Source organism: Schistosoma haematobium, chromosome 7, assembly GCF_000699445.3.
Source record: "Schistosoma haematobium chromosome 7, whole genome shotgun sequence".
Lineage (NCBI taxonomy): Eukaryota > Metazoa > Platyhelminthes > Trematoda > Strigeidida > Schistosomatidae > Schistosoma > Schistosoma haematobium.
Genome location: NC_067202.1, coordinates 14,429,438 through 14,451,750, shown reverse-complemented (window position 1 = coordinate 14,451,750; position 22,313 = coordinate 14,429,438). Strand labels below are relative to the sequence as shown.

The window sequence follows — 22,313 nt, the reverse complement described above, 5'->3', positions numbered from 1 at the left end:
TAGGCTTCTCCGCCTAATTATTTGAGAGAAGTCTGGAATACAAAGTGAATACTCGTAAGTTACTGTCACGAAGCTTGAACAGTGATCTAGTAGATGGTGCGAGACGATAACATATCTATAAATTTCACTTCCCATAAGTAATATACTATTTCTCTCTGATTACTATTGCTGACAATATTATTGGACCCTCCTTCTTTTTATAAGGGATTCGAATGTCTTAGAATAAGTAAACAAGAGTTCAAAAACCTGACGGGATTTCCTTCTTAGAAGTAACGGAGGTATCTTATCCAGAGAGCTACAGCCGAAGATGTAAATCATTTGCCGGTTAGAAACATGGTGAATAATTGTCCACGTGACAAATATGAGGAAGAAATAAAAACGCAAAGACTAAGGTAGCAACAGAACAATAATAGAAAGAATTCAAAGGGGCACAGTGATGAAAATTTCTTTTACTAATGTAATTCTTTTTTCGAACCAATGAATTTATCTCTTTTTTTGGCACATATTTAAGCTCTCAACAATCGGTATTCGTTCGTTATTTTTGTATCAAGTGAGTTCTTTTAGAATATTAGCTTTGAAGCTATGTTAAACTTCACTGGTAAATAAAATGTAATACATTTCTGCTTTATTTAATACTTTCAGGTAATTATTCACTGAAAAACCTGAAGTATTGTAAGCAGTAATATCAAAACTGAACTTACACTTCATTACATTCAGAAATGTAGTACATTATTTGATCTGAATGAGAGTGTTATAGATTTATACTATGCGTATTAAACCTATAAGCAGATAATACACTCAGTGTAACGTAGCCACAAAATTCAGTTTTACATTCAACGTATTGATGACTTGATTTCTTGAACTGAATGGTCTGATGTCTGTTCTATTACTTATAAACGTCAGTTTAAGTTTTTATACGAAGCGTTTGCCACAATTTGACGGCGGTATAATTCTTCTGACTTCGCGCAACATTTTTCTCTGTGTGCATCAATAAGTTATTACAAGAAACACCTATACGTCTAATGTACAAAGTCTTTTTTTCAATATCATAGGATCTTAGCAATATCATGGTTCAATATGGCATGTCATTATTAACATAATGGCTCTCAGTGTCTTATGTTTGTATAACTATTATTCTTTATCCTTTTTGCATACTTGCTAGTTTTTTCGTCAAATGTATCACTGCAAGTAGTAAGAAAAAATGTTTTCCATACTTTGACAAATGTAGAAACGTAAAGAAAACGAGGCTTTGGTGTCTACTTGTATGTCAGGACTTATGCGGGTACTTACCACTATGATTCTTATTTTGGATCCTTTATAAACTGAATATAGGACAGACTTGTTGTCACTGGTCAGTACGGGTTGATTCTAATTTGTTAACAGTTCAGCAAACCCTAAGGATATTGACGAACAACATCACATCTGGCGTGTTTGGTAACTTTTTTCCCTAACTATTTAAAAGCTCTTTCTTTAATAACTACAGAGATCATTTCTCACACGGTTCCATGTTTTATCAGTCTTGTATTGAAAGACACAGTTCATAGTTTTCATGGATTTTTAACTAAGCTATTATTAACGGAATATTATCACTCCAAAATTAACAGATTAAGCCAGGACTTGTTTGCAATAAATGATGTCTATGGTGATGTTAGAAAGAGGTAATCACTTTGTACATGTCGAGTGATGGTCAGATTTATGGTAACACAGCGAATGAAGCATAATAAATTTAATTTTGAAGAACTCCATAATATATAATTTTTTTAAATCATCTCGCTTCTTTACAGTTGGCTTCTTAATCCACTAACAATATCCAAGACATTACGTCTGGAACAAACATGTATTCAAAATAAAGCCTTCACATTTTCGGTTGGAGAATGAACTCAGCTTGTTTAGCTTTTACTCAAGCTGTGTTACATATGTATATGCTCAAATACAACAGGCCTACTGACTAATCAATTTAGAGGGACACTAGATATATATATGCATTCAGTATGTAGGTGAAACCAGTTGGGTCTAAATAAAATGGTTCAAAATACTATGAAACATTTGGACTCCATTCTTTCATCATTATATCATGTTTTATACTTTCTGTTTTCATGATGGAACATATTTTTTGCCCATTTAACTCTTACGTATACATAAAATAAATAATATTTGTTTGATCATAGTATATGGTGAACAGTTGTTTATCTTTCAGAAGAAACTTTCCAACATGTGGACTGAGAGTAATGAATCATCATGTTTGGGATCAGTGCCAGTTATTAAGGGGAAGTTCGAAGCTATGCCCAAATCTGCCCAACGCTTTGTTGCTAAATGGGTGGGTAATGTTACATATAGACGCTACTGTATCGCACTAAATTATTTTTAATTTCTATTTGCGTATTATGTCTTGTGTCTACAAATTTTGTTGATGCGTCCAACCGTATTCATAGAGTTTTTTGAATATTTATGTAGAGAGAACCTAAAAATAGGAGCTTTAACTTATAATCACACAAATTGACAAATGAGTCGATTTCACGACTATTATTTCAGTCATACAATATAATTCGACTTTCGAATTCAATGTAGTTCAAGTATGTTCGAAATAGTTTGGTTTCCTTTCACCATACTTTATCAGTCGCAGTAAAGACAAAAGTACGATATGGATTGTTATTGTTACGTAGTGTTAGAGAATCAGAAGGAAAATGGTTATCATTTTCCTCACCATTTACAGTGGAGTGAAGCCTAAAGAAAGTTGTTTTTGATGGTGAAGCAGTATATTACTTTTTCAGCAAAAGTTATTTCAATTATTGAGTTACTAGCATCACATATTTTTTTGGACTGCAAAATGATTACCATAGATAAATAGGTCACATTCAGTTATATATATATATATATATATATATATATATATCGTAACTCCGACCACATGATTAAAAATTAAGGCGAGAAACACTTAACGTGTGAATAAAATATCAACAATAAGATATCATGGAATTCTAGTTATTGTTGACCCTATTATAAGTCATAAATTTGGATAGGTGCAAATACATGAGAGTTTCATATTGAAGTACATAATCTTCTTATAGGATATACCACACACTTCAAACTGAAATGATTTACTGTCAATACAATGTAAAAAATACATTAAATAACCAAACAACGTTTAAAGAAGTGACATATAAGTGACTAGATTTGCAGAACAAGATAAATTTCAGTGATTACTACAATTTTCAAAGTGCTTTCCCTTGAAAACATCATTTGAACCATAAGAGCAAACTTTGATATGTGTTGAATTTTCTGACCCACAATAAATACTAATATGTTTATTCACACTGAGATTTTTAAGATCTGTATGACCATTTTTTTAAAAAATGTCGGTAAAATAAAGACTTATAATGTTGCTGATTAGCATTATCTACTACTTTCTCTCTTCTAACCATGAGGAACTACAATAACAAACTCATTATAAAGGAATCAGTTTAACCGACTTAATTTATAAGATCCTAGTTTTCATAAATTTCTAATGTTTAAATGGGGCTGGAGAAAAAGTGAGCCACATAGTATCGTATAGGCTTCCGATATTACCATGAATGCACCAACTAAGTATTCACTCTTCATGAAGTTACATAGCGTGCATACAAGTAACAGTATCCTTACAAACCGATTATCATCATAAATAAATAGTTTAGCATGAAAATACCATTCATAAAAATATGAATTGTTTAAGAAATACTTGACTGTGCAGAAAATTAGATAGATTATAAGATTCTTACGGAACAGCCTTCCTTTTGACTTACGCCAGTCTACCCGAGGAAGCTACAGTTTCAGATTGAATTTATTTTAGTGTAAATCTGACTATTTTGGCTATAGGCGGCGAATAAGTTGGCTTTCCAATTTCTAACTCTCTTTGATATTATTTGGTAATATATGTACAGTATGTCACTTAGGTGTATTGTTTAGGTTTTAAAGTACACGGTTACATATTTCCGAAAAGATGTTTAGTAATTCTGAAATATTTTATTCATTGTTTTAAATCTTTGTTAAACAAAATTAGGTAGAAATATGTAAACCAACAGGAGTGTATATATGTGATGGCAGCAAAGAAGAACGTGAAGAACTTACAAAAAAATTAGTTGAATTGGGTTCTTTACATAAACTACCACCGTATGAAAACAACTATATCACATGTACTGATCCAAGTGATGTTGCTCGTGTTGAATCAAAAACTTGGATCTGTTCAGAGCATAAACATGATACTGTACCAGATGTAGCTCCAGGAGTTAAAGGTGTTCTTGGTCAATGGATTTCACCTAATGATTTGAATACTGAAATTAAAGACCGTTATCCTGGTTGTATGGAAGGTCGTGTACTTTATGTGATTCCATTCAGTATGGGTCCAATTGGATCCCCATTGAGTAAAGTTGGGATTGAAATAACTGATAGTATTTATGTTGTACTATGCATGATAATTATGACACGTATGCATCCAGATGTATGGAAAGTTATTGAATCTAGTAAGGAATTTGTTAGATGCGTTCATAGTGTTGGATGCCCTACTTCATCTCATCGTAAGTGTGAAAAGATTATTATGTTTATTATTAGTGTAAAACTTTAAGTCATGATTTATGAATCATTGATATGTTTCTGAATTTATACTGAAACCAATATTCAAGAAAGGTACTGAAAATCAAAAACTTGTGAACTTTTCTATTTTCTTAGTTTGTAACTTAATAATCTTGTGTTACCAAACTGAATTACAAACTCAAACAATTTTCAAAGGGATCGATAACCCACCTAAGTTGAACAGTTATTAAAATCATGTAAGCATGCGATAGAAAATCCTGGGTTCGATCTTTGGTGACCGGATTATGAGGATAAAATGTTGAAGAGTACTATACTAGGAAGAACCAATTGTTTAGTGCTTCTAAATTTTCAATGGTTGTTTAACTTAATTTGATTCGTGATCTCAATTAAATTCAACAATCTCCACGATCCCAATACTCATAATTTATTTATTCCCTACTTCGTTATTTTTAGTTGTTTACTTATAGTTAACTTTAATTAAAGTGCAAAGCCGTTTCCGAACAAACAACCAACCAGTTATCAACGAACATATAAGTAATAACTTCATTGAGGGATGTACTAGAATATAATAAAAATGATTCTGTTGATATAAGTATATTACTTGGTTATCTTCAACTTGATAAACGACAAAAGTATTTTTTTCACCCTCTTTTAGACGTTACAGAATTACTATCACTTCAGTTTTCTCCAAAATGATAAATTTGCCCTCCATACCGATTGCTTAATTTGAACTGACTATTCATCTTTTTGGTCACTGCCTTAAATTCTCAGGGAAATATGTTCCTTCGTTTGCTTCTTTTCTCTTTGCTTTGAGGATACCAAGTATAAGCTTGCCTGGCGATTCATTTTGATGTTTGCCGCAATATATATCCTACCCATTTCCAGCGTCTTTTCTTAATTTTCTAGTGAAAATGATTTAGATACTATTGCATAGTAAAATCAGTAATTAAGTTACAACTGTCTTTTATAATGTCCAGATGAAATCATTTTTGAATAAAAGTTGTAAGACAATAAACTTTTCACAATTGATTGATCACTGGGTGGCGATCAATGTCATGCGTGTCTAGTCCTTATTAGTGCAGATCGAATGCTATCGACCATGTTGCAATGTGGCCACAAGTCTAGGTGACTCGACATTGCGGGCACTATATATTGAGATTAGATGGTGGTTGGAGGTAGTCGATTATGGACTTTTGAAAACTTATAGACCAGTTATTTTTGGGCAAACACAGTGTAGATGTAAATAAGCCATCAAAGGAGTTAGTTTTCTACATTTACTAGTACGGCTGAGAGTGAGGAGAGTTAGCTCTCCCTCTCGAGATGCTCTTGCATTGCCACGTGCATACAACCACTCACAGGGAATTCCTATTCACTGTCTTCTCATGGCAGGGATGTTTTTTACGAAATCGGCAGGATGGAAAGCGAATGTCCGGCGCTTTATCCAGGTTGGTGAACACGGAGAGTTTACCTAGGGGAGTTGGAAAACCCTGATTCCAAACCGATGGTACACATGGCCTCCAGTATCCTGAAGGAACAAATGGCGTACGAACTAGTCGTTGGTCACCGGCTACCATGGGACTGCATCACCTCACGATGCTCAACTGTCTTGTGGATCAGACCTTCAGGTCGAAGGCTCCGGGTGTGGCCCCCTATGAAAACCACCTACTTCGGTTTGGGCACCCGGGCAGTATCTCTGCCTTCACACAAATCGAATGATGTATGTGGCGCATATTTGTTTGATACCTTGTTGTACCAATATTTATGTGAATGAATTTTTAAAAAATAAATCTATTCTTACAATGTTTAGAAAACTAATCTTTTAAATCTGAAACTCTTAAACGATTTGTTTTTTGAATAGTTCGAAAAGATTCATTGTATTTCATCTCGGCTTTAAACCTTTAATGAACCCTAGTGAATGATCATTTCCGACGATTGTTCAACTAAATAATCTAGTAGATAATAAGAGTAGTAGAACAAGGCTAAGAATGAAATCCAAGATGAGCGTTCTATCCCATTTAAGACTCTGTCAAAGGTGTTTGCCATGTAGATAATATTGTAATGTTCAAAGCGATAATTGTTTAATCGATAATGTTCAGAAGATATCACGTTAACGCATCAAAAACTGATCGGAAATTCGCTTCCTTGAATAAATTACTAATCACTATGACATACTTATAACCTTTTCAGTAATAAAGTTTCTCATTAATCTATACTCATAAACTACTTACATTGAATGAAAATTTTATTTTATTTATTAACTTCTTAGGCAAAATCATCAATCATTGGCCATGTAATCCAGAGAAAACTTTAATTTCTCATGTACCTAAGGAACGTTTAATTATGAGTTTTGGCAGTGGTTATGGTGGTAATTCATTATTAGGGAAAAAATGTTTTGCATTACGTATTGCCGGTTGTATTGCTCATGATGAAGGCTGGTTAGCTGAACATATGTTAATTATGTCTGTAACAAATCCAAAAGGTGAAGAGAAATTCATAGCCGCTGCTTTTCCTAGTGCTTGTGGTAAAACAAATATGGCTATGCTTGAACCATCATTGCCTGGTTGGAAAGTACAATGTGTTGGAGATGATATAGCATGGATGCGTTTTGATGAACATGTGAGTACTCAATTTTTTTTCTAATATCAGAGATTTATCAAGTCTATGTTTATAGATCTTAATGACTCTATCTAATTCGTTAAGTTGTCTACTGATTTGAGATAACAATCTATTATCAGTGTTTATAGTTTAAGAAATACTATTAAAGACATTGTCTCTCCATTAGAACATAACATGGCTGTTGGAGATAAATTGAGTCTATTCCATCAACAAAGGGTCATTTCAGATGTAATTTTTAGATAGTTTAAATGACCAGTCAAACACTGGTATCCTTCATGTTACTGGTTTTACCGTTATTTGTAAATGTTCAACAGTTTTCATGTTGAAATGTTACCCTAATTTCTTAAATCCTGTATTGAATTTTAATAATAGACAAGATTTTCACTCATTTGTTATGTATTAATATATGATTGAAGCGGTGGTTTAATGGTTAAGGTATTGGACTTTCAGCCAGTGAGCTCTAGGTTCGAAACTCACTCCACTTGTTTCTTTTAGGGCAACTGAGTATTACCACTAGCTCTCATACCTAAAGTATGGCTCTAAGCCAAATACATGAGCCTGAAACTGGCAACGAGTTAATAGTATGAATGATAATAATAATTATTATTTTTATCTACATCACTTATTATGATTATGTTTCCTTACATATATGTTAGGGTGTTCTTCGGGCAATCAATCCAGAAGCTGGTTTCTTTGGCGTTGCTCCAGGTACAAACGCTAAAACTAATCCAAATGCAATGGCTACATGTATGAAAAACACTGTTTTTACTAATGTTGCTCAAACTAAAGATGGTCATATCTTTTGGGAAGGACTTGAAGATCAATATAGTCCTGATACAGAAATTATCACATGGCTTGGTGATCATGTTAAATTATCTGATAAAAGTAAAGATCCTAAAGCACATCCAAATTCACGATTTTGTTGTCCTGCTAATCAATGTCCAATTATTCATCCTAAATGGGAAGATCCACAAGGTGTACCAATTTCAGCTATAATTTTTGGTGGTCGTCGACCTGAAGGTATACCATTAGTTCTACAATCATTTGATTGGAAACATGGTGTTATGTTAGGCGCAGCATTAAAATCAGAAGCAACTGCGGCTGCCGAATTCAAAGGTAATTTTAATATAAAAACGATTTCATTCACACAAATATTCGTCAATATTTAAACAAATACTTTAATAGAATTTGGGCACCGAGTGTTTAGATCTATCCAACAAAGTGTTTTATCATATTCAATATATGTGCTGTATCTAGTACTTTTAAGCATTTTGTTTACGGTTCATTCACTTGATGTATCTGGGATTAAGCACAACTGTCTGCTATGAATACGTCACTTAGTTGCAATACCATATACCGGATAGAAAATGCAAATTTACTAAAAGTTTTGGATTGTATTGAATATTCTCATGAAAGGTATATTCTTATTGTTAGGGTGATCCAGAAAATTGCTTGCAAGAGACAAGCAAGCATCAGGAAACACGAAGAAGCGTTTCACCCAGTCAGAGTTCGCTTGGAGTCTTAGCCAAACATATCAAGGAAGCGAAACGTCACATGCAGAGGCTCTGATTTGTTGGCTGCTACACTGCTACTATGTTTAGTAGCATTCCAGAATCTTCTAGCAACCCAAGGACATTTAAAATATTATAAAAACCCTGTATTTTCTGTATTAGAATGAACGTTGGAGTAAACTACTCGCACACTTTGAGTCTTCTCTTTCATGTTCAGGTCGCTGTATAGTTCTAGCTTGGGGGTTACAGAATATCTTAGGAGACGAATATAGCGTTCAATCCGCAAGACTTATCACTTATATTTTAGTATTCACTCACTAAATGATTCGTAAAATACGCAAAAGTGTTAGATACAGTACATTTATTGACTGCTGAAAATGTAACGGATAAACTAAAATCAAATTTATGAATAAAACTATTTGAATGTTTGATAATTTTATTTTTAAAATATATGACAATTTATGTATTTGTGTTACTGATGTCGACAGATATAAGTAGTATGTATCATCGGTCGAAAGTGAAATCTTGGCGGCAAAAGTTGGAGAAAATCGAAGAAAATAGAAAAGGAACAGAAAATGATTGGTATGGAACCGAAGGAACAACAAAGTCTAAGATAATTGATAGATATTTTGCAAATGAAGTATTTACTGTATGGTACTCATAGTTTACCAAAACTTTCTGTAATGTTTCATTAATGTACATTTGGTTGTCCCCGATTGTGTTCTTGTTCACTGTACTACATTTCCTAAAAGATATTTAACGTTTAATGAACTGCTTCAGTATAGTGATTACATGGTCGAATCATGTATAAAATTGTGTATCTCAAACGAGCGATTTATTGATTTATTCATCCCAGTTCTTCTAGATAATTGGTTCTTTAATAGCTTTAATGCTGAAAAAACATAATTTATTGAATGTTTCTTGAAAATATCAGTTATTTAATTTCTCGGTGTTTTAATTAATTGCCAGCATACGTGTAGTGAACGAAAACACAAGTGAAGACAATCGAATGTATTTGAATATGAAATTACAAAACATCTTAGTAAAATCTAAGAACTATACGACCAAACCATCCAGCTGAGAGAACAAAACTCCACCAAAATCATCCACCTGAGCTACAAATCTTCTCCACTATACAGTAAATACTTTATTTGCAAAATGCCAATCAATCATCTCAGACTTCACTATTCTTTTATTTCTACAACAATCATTCTCTGTCGTCATTCTCTTCGATCTTCCTAACCTACTGCCGCAAGACATTTCTTATTCGATTGATGATACATACTGCTTATATCTATCGATATCAGTAGTACATACCATATACGTATTCATTGTTATTGTATTATAACTACGTTCAACATTCTGTATTAAAAAAGAATCTATCCTAAACTGATAGGTATACAGTTTTAATATCAAGTAATTAGAAAACTATTCATTAACATTCTAATGATATTTATCATAAATCGTTAAAACTTTAACCTTTTAAAATCGATTGTACATTTATTGATAAAGTTGGATGAAATTTAATTTTACCAACAGATCAGTTACCATCGATTGAGGAAGCACCTTCAAGGTCGAAACAGATGATTGTTAAACTAAAATGTTAATTATTATACCATATCATGATTGATCTCAGAACATAATTAACTTGGTTACAAAAAAACTGGAATGATAAAAAAAATTCACTTGTTTGTAATAGTGATGAGAAAATGGCTGTAAAAGAATGTAAAGTTATATGAGATGAAGTGATATTTCATACTTTACTTGATTACGCCTGTTACTCTCAATGAAGCATAGGCCACAGACCAGCATTCTACAATCCACTCTGTCCTGGGTTTTCCTTTCTAGTTCTATCCAATTGATGTTCATTCTTTTCATATCTGTCTCCATTTCTCAGCGTAATGTGTTTCTTGGTCTTAAGAATTCCAAGTGATAGCTTGCCTTGTGACGCAGTTGGGTGCTTTCCTCAATGTGTGTCTTACCTACTTCTAACAATTTTTCGTGATTTCTTCCTCCGCTGGAATCTGGTTTGTTCTCTCCCACAGTAGGTTGTTGCTGGTATTGTCTGGCCAACAGATCCGAAGTATTTTGTGTAGACAGCTGTTAATAAACAGGATATTTCATAGTATTGCATATTAATGAAAATAAGTAATCAAAAAAGATTTGATTTAATATCTCTTTCAATATCAAGACAGTTTCAACTGTATGGGGTGGAAACTTAGAGAACTATGAAAGCCATCATCCAGAAAATACAAGTGTTTATTAACAATTGTCTACGCAGAATTCTTCGGATCCGTTGACCAGAAACTATTAGCAACAACCTACTGTGGGAGAGGACAAACCAGATCCTAGCGGAGGAAGAAATCAAGAAAAAGCGCTGAAAGTAGATAGGACACACATTGGGGAAAGTACCCAACTGTGTCACAAGCCAAACCCTCACTTGTAATCCTCAAGGCTAAAGGAAAAGAAGAAGACCAAAGAAAACATTACGCTGAGAAATGGAGACAGATATGAGAAGAATGAACAACAATTGGACAGAACTAGAAAGGAAAACCCAGGACAGAGTGAATTGTAGAATGCTAGTCGGTGGCCTATACTCCATTGGTAGTAACAGGCGTAAGTAAGTGTGGGTAATAGAACCCACTACATTTATCCTGACAGACAAACAACAATAATCGACGGTACTGATGATGGATGACATCAGAAATTTCGTTAATCAGCACAGGAGTACGCACTAAAAATTTAGAACCGAGCATCTTTAAAACTATGCAAATGATCCCTTAAAAATTGTTTTACAATTATTTGAATGAATTTATTACTATTACTATTATTACTATTACTATTAGCTATATTCAATATTATAGATTTCGGTACAATATAGAATTCACAGCACAATGTATTTCAACAAGTTACCGTTTCCTATTTTTTGATTGATTTTGACAATAAATATTGAGTGATCGCCATTTGAATGTTAGCAGTCCAGTCAATCGACATTTGAATAATGTACATTGGTTTCGATATATATATATTGCCGTCAACTCATACAATGAAAGGTTGTATATTTTACATTATGCAATTAGTAGACATCATAATCTGTTGAAACAAACAAGAAAAACGGATAACTTGTTGAAATATCTAAAGAACAGGAACCGGTAGCCCAGATATTCAAACAGGTAGTCAGCAATCACCTGAATTCAAGATAAATATGATTAGACGATAATGAGAGAAAATCCAAAGCTGATGAAAAAAATCTATATTCAATCCCTTCTCTTTCTTATTACGTAATAAATTACTTATTCATTTGATCTGTTTTTTGATTGGCTACAAATGTTGAGAATTTTTCCCAAGGTCATTTATTGATCGCTCAAATTTATCCCATACAATGATATTGATTTTGTTTTTCCCACTTTCTGTTTATTATCTCTTCTATATTGATTTATTGATTTATTTATTTTTTTGATAAATATTTAGGTAAACAAGTTATGCATGATCCTATGGCTATGCGTCCATTTGTTGGTTATAATTTTGGACATTATTTAAATCATTGGCTTAGTATGGAGAAACCATCACATAAAATGCCTTTAATATATCATGTGAATTGGTTCCGTTTAAATAAACAAGGTAAATTTGTATGGCCTGGTTTTGGACAAAATATACGTGTTATTGATTGGATACTTCGACGTGTTAATGGTGAAGATATTGGTGTCAATTCACCAATTGGTATTTTACCTAAAAAAGGTTTGTTCAATTAGTTACTAACTTGTGAACAGTTTTTTATTTTAATTTAATAGTTGAATTGATAAGTTAATTGAGACTAAACCATCATGGAAAACCTGAAAGTACTTGACGGTTGCTTCGTTATAGTATGGTACTCCTCAGCAATGTGTATCCACGATCTCAGGCGTCCAGTACTTCCAAGTTTTCCATGGTAGTCTAGTTTTAATTGACTCATGAATTCAACTATTAACTTACTGTAATATCTAAAAAACCCCCTTTTCTGATTTATTTATTTGTTCATTGTTTCATCGTTCATTAAGGACATAGTAATGTAGATAAACATTTAATTGTGTGTTAAAATTTTAATAGGAAACAAAATAGAGGGATAGGTGACATACAAGGATCCCAATGTTAAAAGTTGGATGATAGAATAGAGTTCATATTGATTTAGACGAAGCAATTTCTTCGGTATTAAAGAAAAAATTGGAAGCCTAGTAGAAAAAAATAGCGATCAGAAGAAAAATTTACATCAATAAACCAGAAGTTGTGAGACTCTTCTCATACTGTATTTACGTACTTTCCCATATCTCATGCTAAAGTTAGAATTTTGACATTTAGAAAGAATTAAGTTTAAAATCATTCAAAATGAACTGCATTGCAGTTAGTGAGTGGTGGGAGGTCATTCGATAAACACGCTTCTCATATGCGAACTAAACTAGATACTTGATTGGGGAGACTCAGAGTTGATTAGGAAGCTTTTATTGGCTAAACTGAATTAAATATGTGCTCAACTCATTCACAAATATGTATCTGCCTCCCACCCTCCTCGAATAAAACAAATTAGGCCAGATTTTCAATCAGTATTACGCAACTGTTACCTTAGAAAATGAAGCCGAATCTTGATCACTAGCGTGAACCCATTCATAACTCTTATTTACTTATTTAGCCTTGAACTGATATATCTGATTGGCATACCCTGTCAGTAAAATAAACATAACCGTATGTAATTAAATGTTTCAGATGGCATTTTAACAATAGATCATTAATAAGGAAATCATTGGAAAACTTGGATTAAAACTAACAATATCTTTTATTTATGAATGTGAGAACATTGAATATAGTTTTGATTGTGGCTATATGTTTGATTGTACAACTACACTATCTTTTATTACTGTAATATTCTTGACGAGAAATGTTGAAACCATTATTGTTTTGTAATTCATGTAGTCAGCATATTTTCATTGAAATTACACTACAACTATGTCATACATTTATACATAATTGAGATTGATGATAATTGATTTTCTCTTCAAGTGAATATGTAGATTGGAAAACAGGAAACCTATGTTCTTTCGGATTACTTTGTTGAATCCTTGTGACATTTTAAGTAAATTATTTAATTTACAGAAGTTATGAGTTTTTGTTAGAGTTTTGTTCTTTAAGCTGAATAATTTGGTTGTGGAGCTTTCATCACCCTTCTAAATGACATCATCAGCACAAACTTCAGCTCAAAGAACAAAACTCCATCAAAATCATCCACTTGAACTATAAATCTTCTCCACCTTCTCAGAAGTCATGAGTATTCATATTACTTTTTTTTTTCAGGCAAGTAAATTACCTATCAGTTTACTACCGAGAACGTTACCGATTTGTGTAAATCAGATTTTTCGTTACGAATCTTTATATGCACTGAGGTTATGGATACATTCATTAAATAGGTAGAATTGTCATTAAAGAGTTGTGGAGATTATTAAGTTATTGATTGAGATCATGAACTGATAATTACCACGTGCTCATTAATGACTAGCTTCGTGAGGGAATTCTCGGGGTTCTAGTGAGAAGCCGTGACTAGTGGAGCTAATCCGTGTCGGGTAGAGACAGGTTTCTACCTCAGTACAATGGAAGATGGTCGCACAATTTTGTGGGCTGGTTAAGTTTAGATATTAACAGCGTTGAATACCGGTTCGTAGTCTAGAGGTTAAGCGTTCACGCACGAGACTCAAGGCCCCGGGTTCGAATCCTGCGAGCGGGATCGTAGATGAGGAGTCCCACAATAGGATGAAACGGCCGTCCAGTGCTTTCAGGTTCTAGATAGTGGTCTAACATCAATCGGCTCATGATCTCAATAAATAAGTTGAACTGTGACTCCTCAACCGTGCATGTACATTGTCTTCTCGAATCGAATACACGAATCACATTAGCCATGAATATACAGAAGTAAACATCGAAGGTGACTGTCTACTAATAGAAACTAATTGTTCCAGTACATCAATGTGAAATTACAAACCCTTCAATGAGTTATTATTAAGTGGCTTATTATTATTATTATTTTTATCACAGGTTCAATCAATTTCGATGGTTTAAACGTTGATTGGGATGAGAATTTTTCACTGCCAAAGGATTATCTTTTAGAGGATGTTGATGAAACAATGAAATATTTACACGAACAAGTTGGTAAAGATTTACCAGCTGTTATTCAAAATGAATTAAACAATCAACGTGAACGTATTCAATCTCAACTTTAAATGGTAAATTTCATTTAACAATTAATGACAATACTGCAACTTGATCACTGAATCATGATCAATTTTGTGTTTGTTTAATCATTTAACATTGAACGAAATTGATTAATTATTCAGTTGTAAATAACCCTGTCTTGCAGGAGGTCATTCACGGTCCGAATAATTCGGTAGTGGTGTTTCAGACTGAATCTAGTTGATGTGAGCTCGAAACCTACAGGGAGTAACAGATTTCTCAAGACTACAAATACGTCTTACTACAAAGTTAAGGTGACCAGCTGAACGATTTTAATGTTGATGAGTTCTCTGTGTTAGATCATTTATTTATAAACCGATTATAATCTTTTGAAACAATCTCATTATCAACTTACTTTCATGTGTTTACTGCGTAGAAGTTCGTTCCGTCCTACATTATGGCAGTGAAACATGACCGGTAAGAGTAGAGGATATTCGTAGGCTACTATTATTCGATCATAGGTGTTATCAAAACATTGCTCGTATATCCCGAGACCATCGAGTAAGTAATGCAGTTGTTAGGAAACGGATACTAGGTAAGTATGGTAAATCAATTGATGAAGCAGTGAAACTCCATCAGTTGAGATGGCTGGGACGTATGCCCAACCACCGTCTGCCCCGACATGCGATGTTTTATGGTGTAAGAGTAAATTGGAAGATTTCACTGAACAGTACTAATTTCCAGGTTCATAGTCTAAATTAGTAAATTCGAATTACATCGCCTAGCCAGTAATGAATGCATAAACCACCTCAAGGTCACGACGGGTATATCAATATTAGCATATTGTTTGCCAATGATGAAATCAATGACCTCATTGAGATACTGTTGTCCAAAGGTTGTATAATGAGTAAATTTACTCCATAGTTCAGCTTTAATCTTATCATTCTGATCCAGTTGTTTATATTAACAAATATTATTACTTCAATAGTTGAGATCATGAGTCAAGTGAAGCTAGACCACCATGGAAAACTTGGAAGCACTGGAAAGCCGTTTTGTTCTATTGTGGGACTCCTCAGCAGTGCCCATCCACGATCTCGCCCCACGAGATTCGAACTCAGGACCTATCAGTCTGAAGCCAGAATCTAATGGTGTTAATGCCTAACTTTAACTAATCCACGAATTTGAGCGATACATCCATCATTGTCTTCAATGAGTTACTATCTCACAACAGACCTGGTTCAACTCCACTGGTTATAGCTTCTCACTATAATTCCAGGAAATACCTCTTGAAGCTAGTCACTAGTGAGCATATACTGATTAGTATCAGAAGGGGTTTTTATAGATATATTACAGTAATTAGCTGTGTACACTACAAATTGTAATTATTCTGTATGCTTTCTTATTTTTTTCCTCATAACTTCTTAAAGAATAAATCAGAGGAAGAAGAAGAAGACGACGACGACGATGAAAAAGAGGAAGAAGTCAATGTCTAATCATTTTGTTCGACTTTATGTGCTTTCTAATTTTTTTGTTTCTTGTTGCTGTTGTTATTGTTGTTAGCTAACTTCTATTGTTGTTCGTAGACATTAATTATAACTTGTTCTTTTTGTTTTTGTATTGCTTTTAATATTACTACTAATACTACTACTCACAATAATATTCATTTATATTGTCGTTATTGTTTTATGGTAGTATTCTCAACATTATTGTGATCCAACGAACCTTTTCAATGAAAATACAATACATTACAATTTCTTTCTTTCTCTATTTTCTTGATTCATTATCGTTCCGAATGATTGATTCGATCATATTTGTGAAATGTTAATGTTGTGTATATTGAGACTCCTTAGTAAAGGTTGAATTGATATATTGAAATGTCTTGAACGAGACGTTAGATTCAATGTGTGACTGCGTGTGTTGTTATTATTATTACATCTGGAAAGTTTTTTGAATGGTATTATTTGAATTAGTTTTTGTTGTGACTGTGGACTGCAGATTAGAGCGAAGCGTATTATCGATCGGACCAAAGACGCGTAAAACACGTAAGAACGACCTAAAGTCCTGATTGACCCTGCATCCCTGTCTAGTCCAGCCAGTTGAGTCCAGAACGTAAGTCTTAGCCTCTTAGATATCAATCATTATGTTTCAGACATACTCTATTTATATACCAATCAAGCAGACCACATCGTAACATAAAATAGAAAATAACATTGTGCAATATTGACCAGTAGGAAACGACACGTGAAATAAATATTGACCAATAAGAAAATAATACCATTTCAAGTCCAAGAATAGCACTAGACTAAACAGGATAATTTTTGGGATATTTTTCTGAATATCCCAACAGTTTTATTGATAGTTATGTTAAGAACAATGATTGTTAAGGGAAAGTATTCGTTATGTAACACAACCCTTCTGGTGGTGGTGGTGTAGTGAACGAGAACACAGGTTGAGGCAACAGAATGTGAATATCATATGTCCAATACTTCATTTGTAAATTATTCCTACATTTTCATAATAATCACTGATTGTTTCTATTCTCTTCTATTCGGTCTTCTTAACCTTCAGCTGCTAGACATTCCACTTTTGATTGGTGTTACATACTATTTATATTTGTCGACATATGTAGCACACACCACAGAAGTACAGTTAATGAGTAAATATCAAGAAAAAAAATGTTTGAATCACATTTATCATTAGACAGTAGTTACAAGTTGTTCTTTACTATGCAATTTTAAATGTTAATGTAAAAGTGACCGCAATTAGTGAATACTATGCGATTACTCTTCAACACTATGCTCCTTAGTATTATTAGCTCAACACCTAATCATTGGAAAGATAAACCTTGACCTTACTTTGTGAAGAATCTATACTTGATGGTAAAATGTCGCATATTTTTTAATATTAATGTACACTTTACAGTGATTATTAATTAAATTTAAATAATTTGGACTTAAATGAATATCACATGCTGAATGAATTACACAACAGACATTCTCAGATAGATAGTGAATAGCAGTGAAATCCTGAACGTGCTTTTCGTCATGTTTGGGACTAGTCAGCTGGATGTATCTGCATCTCAGAGTTGATGTTTATTCCGGGACTCGAATCCAGTACCGTTCACTTCAAACAACATCGCGTTATCCGCTTAGCTACTGAGTCCTAATAGTCACTTGCTTGTGCGATGGGGTGAAGTTAAATACTATTGCAAATTTACAGGTGTTCAATCTCAAATAACTCTACCTGTAACTTTTCTAGAATTACTGCTGCTCCCAAGCCAGTTTAAAGGACGAGGGTTGGTCATGAGGTTAGCAACTTTTTCCCGTAGAAAACAACCTTGCTAAAAGTAAAGCATAACCTCAAATATATTCAAAGTATTGTTTACTTTGAAGAAACCACATGCACTTTACAATAGTTAGAACTATTTAATTTAGAGTGGAATATATATCCAAAACTTCCTATTCTACTCGATATCGTCATAATAGTTACTGAAATGACTATAGATCAAGAAATATAAGACAAATTCTATAGAGTTATGAAATTCACATAGTTGGTTATCCTGTACATATGAAACTTGTGATAGACAAAGCGATTTCTGTCTATGTTTTGACTGTTATTGTTATGTTTGTGGAACTGCTTAACTGACTGGTGTTTGGTGTGAAAGACCTTAAATCTAACAACATGCAGTGAAAACACAAAGACTGTTGATTTGGATTTCTTTAATCCCTGGAGATAAATCAAAATAGTATATGAACGAACAACTTTTTATATGGTTTATTCACAATGGGATTTGTATAGATTGAAATGAATCGTATTGAATATCGATCAACCGATTGCCTGCCAATTAAACACATTTCCCATATCCTGTGACTAATCACCTGTAATGAATAAACAGGATTAATTAATTAAGCCATATGATTATTCCTTTTCATGATACTATTACATCTCATAGGCGGTCGGAAAGACTCAACTTCATGTATCATTTACATCGTGATCTATTAAGCTAGTGTTCACCATACCAATGAAACTTAAAAAGTAGGAATTTTAGCTTATTGATTCATGGAGAAAAATTACAAATATTAAGAAAGTATACAATTCGGAATATTCCCAACGCAAACTAATAGAAAAGAACTTTTTAGTATCATGCCAATGTTACTCATTTGTAAGTAGAGTTCGGATGAATGAAGTTGGGCAATAGCTATCAGTGGAGTCCAGAACGTGTATTTTATTCTATTTAGGACTCATCAGTTCGATATAACCACATCCTAGTGTTAATGTTCTCATCGGGATTGAAAACTAATATTTTTCGTTTCAATCGTTCGAGTAAACCATTCCTTGTATTCCTCAACCCCATAATGGATGACTAAGCATTAAACCTTCTGTCATGTTCGTGAACGCTTAACCTTTAGACCATTAAGCTAGAATTTAAAAGTGTACAAAAAGTGTATAAATATTGCGCAACCATCTTGCATTGTATTCAGTGGTAACTACCACATATACAAGATTTTCGAATTCCACTTGTTACGGTTTTTCACTGGAACTCAAGAAATCTACTCTTCAATGAGTGTATGGTAATTGTTGTTGTGTGGTTTTGGTGATAATTGAAATCACGAACCGATCTAATTTAGACAATCATTAAAAACATGAAAACACTATTTTTATTTAAACACATAAACATTGGTACAAAGAAGCACCAAACAGATATGCGTCACATAAATCATTCGATTTGTGTAAGGGCTGTGATACTACTCGAGTGCCAAGAACGAAGTAGGTGGTTTCCTTAGGGGGCCACACACAGAGCCTTTGACCTAAAGATCTGATCAACAAAGCAGTGGAGCAACGTCAGGAGATGCAATCTCATGGTAGCCGGTCACCAACAACTAGTTCGTACCCCATTTGTTCCTTCAGGATACTGGAGCCCATGTTGACCAGTGGTCTCTTAGTATCCGCCAATCCGGTTAAAGCCTCTGCCGGACATTCGATTTCCATTGTCTCAAATTCGTAAACGACATTAATGCCGCGAGAAGACAGTGAGTAGGACTTCCCTGACAATGATTGTATGCACTGTTCATGTAAGAGCATTTCGAAAGACGGGAGCGAACTTTCCCCACTCTCGACCATACCAGAGCATTTGGGGGCTATGATGTTCTGTAATTTTGTATTCAAATACATTCGATTGTCCGCGCCTGTGTTCACGTTCACTATATTTATGGTTTGTAATTTATTTATACTTTATTTAAGGGATATGAACGTCAAATCTAAGTTTATACCCTCTAGTGAATTTCTCATTGAGAAAAATATTTGAACGTAGTCGGGTATTTTAGGTGGCAACAAATAAGATAATTCATCATAATAACAAATTTTCTTTTATTTTTTTAAAAAAAGGATAAATCTGTTTTTGTTACCACTTGGAAAATGAATAGACATTCTTAATCAACCAATCATGTCTTGGTTACTAGATACAGGCCAAGGCTACAGGATATGTTTAACAAAAAGTCGATAAAATACACTTAGGACGTTTGATATGTAGATACAAGGCAAGGTTACAGATTACATCATACAAAAAATCGAATAAAACAAGAGTAATATTAATAGTAATTAACAATGATTTCATTTTATCCAGTAAATTTGATGACTATACCAATGAATTTTGACTATTTGGACAATTTCATTGAAATTATGTAGTGATTAAAGTCAAACAATCATTGTAGACTTGAAAGTACTGAATGGGTGTTTTGTTAGTATCGGACTCCTCAGAAGTGCACATTTACGATCTTTCAAGTAAGAATCGAAATTACGACCTTCGTATTCATGCGTTAATGCTTAGCATCTCTTGACCACTGAGTTTAAATCCAGTAGTGTACAAGTTCAACTTCAATCAATCCACGACATTGCACGACTATCATCCATTGTATTCATTAGGTAACTGTTTCACATTCAGCACGGTTTAGCTCCACAGGTCACGGATGCGTACTGTTGAGGAGTCACATACTAGAATGACACGACTGTTCAGTGCTTCGAGGTTTGTAATGGTGATCTAACTTGTACCAATTGGTGATTTCAATTTGATTCAATAATCTCCACAATATTATACTGACGATTGATAAATTGTCTATTAATGTGAAACTCTAGATTCCAATTTATCTAAATTACTTGAATGATATTATATCTTGAATATCAACAAGAAAATATAAAATATCATCAGCACAAACTTCAAATAGAAAAGGGGCTTGTGCTGACGATGTCGTTCAGAAAAATGATGGAAGCTTCACAACCGGACCATTCAGTTCAGAGAAAAAACTTCACCAAAAACATATGCTACTATTGATAATTTCCAGAAATCTGTTTTCATGCATCTCTCCGTTCCTTCATCTTGAAAATTCGTCAGCCCAACCTGAAAACAAACAGCATTAAACTAATTGTTCCTAAAATCTATTAAAAACTAGCTACCTTTTACTAACCTACAACAATGTTATTACACAACAAGGTTATCTGTAAACCCGGGATAAAATGTTGCTTACTTACCTACGCCTGTTACTCCTCGTGAAGGAGCATAGATCGTCCACCAACACTCTCTATCCAACCCTGTCCTGGGCAATCCTTTCCAGTTCTTTCTAGTTGTTATTCATCCTTTTCATATCTGCTTCTATTTCCCGATGTAATGCGTGATTTGGCCTTCCACTGTTCCACTTCCTTTCAGGATTCCATGTTAGGGCTTGCCTCGTGATGCAGATTGACGATTTACGTAATGCATGTTCTATCTATTTCCATCGTCTTTTCCTAATTTCTTCTTCAGCTGGAAGCTGGTTTGTTCTCTTCCACAGTAGGCTAATGCTGATGGTATCCGGCCAATGGGTGTTGAGTATCCTGCGTAGACAACTATTTATAAATACTTGTACCTTCTTGATGGTGGTTGTTATAGTTCTCCAAGTTTCAGCTCCGTACAGTAGAACTGCCTTGACGTTGGTATTGAAGATTCTCACTTGATGGTGGTTGAAAGTTGTTTTGAGTTCCATATGTTCTTCAATTGTAAAAATGCGACCCTTGCTTTGCCAATCCTAGCCTTTACATCGGCATCTGAACCTCCTTGTTCATTGATGATGCTTCCCAGGTATGTGAAGGATTTTACATCTTCCAGAGTTTCTCCATCAAGAGTGATTGGATTGCTGTTCTTCGTTTTGAACTTGAGGACTTTGGTTTTCCCCTTGTGTATTTTGAGGCCTAGTGATGCAGAGACTGCTGCTATACTGGCTGTCTTTATCTGCATTTTTCATGTGTATGCAATAGGAAGGCTAGGTCATCTGCGAAGTCCAAATCGTCTAACTGATTCTGAGCTGTCGATTGTATGCCGTGTCTTCCCCCAGATGTCGAGGTCTTCATAATCCAGTCGACCACCAGAAGAAAGAGGAGGGGAGAGAGTAGACAGCC

At 33.9% G+C, this 22,313-nt stretch overlaps 1 protein-coding gene across 1 annotated transcript; it reads left to right on the top strand.

Moving 5' to 3' along the window:
- Positions 1-499: 499 nt before the first annotated feature.
- PCK1 (Protein kinase C-like 1) lies at positions 500-16,644 on the top strand. The gene is made up of 10 exons (XM_051218064.1): positions 500-550; positions 1,229-1,282; positions 1,333-1,434; positions 2,198-2,317; positions 4,037-4,550; positions 6,833-7,182; positions 7,839-8,298; positions 12,165-12,431; positions 14,751-14,938; positions 16,313-16,644. Exons 4-9 carry the CDS (start codon positions 2,213-2,215, stop codon positions 14,933-14,935), a joined length of 1,881 nt encoding a protein of 626 aa, XP_051064496.1. The 5' UTR covers positions 500-550; positions 1,229-1,282; positions 1,333-1,434; positions 2,198-2,212; the 3' UTR covers positions 14,936-14,938; positions 16,313-16,644.
- The last annotated feature ends 5,669 nt before the right edge of the window (positions 16,645-22,313 follow it).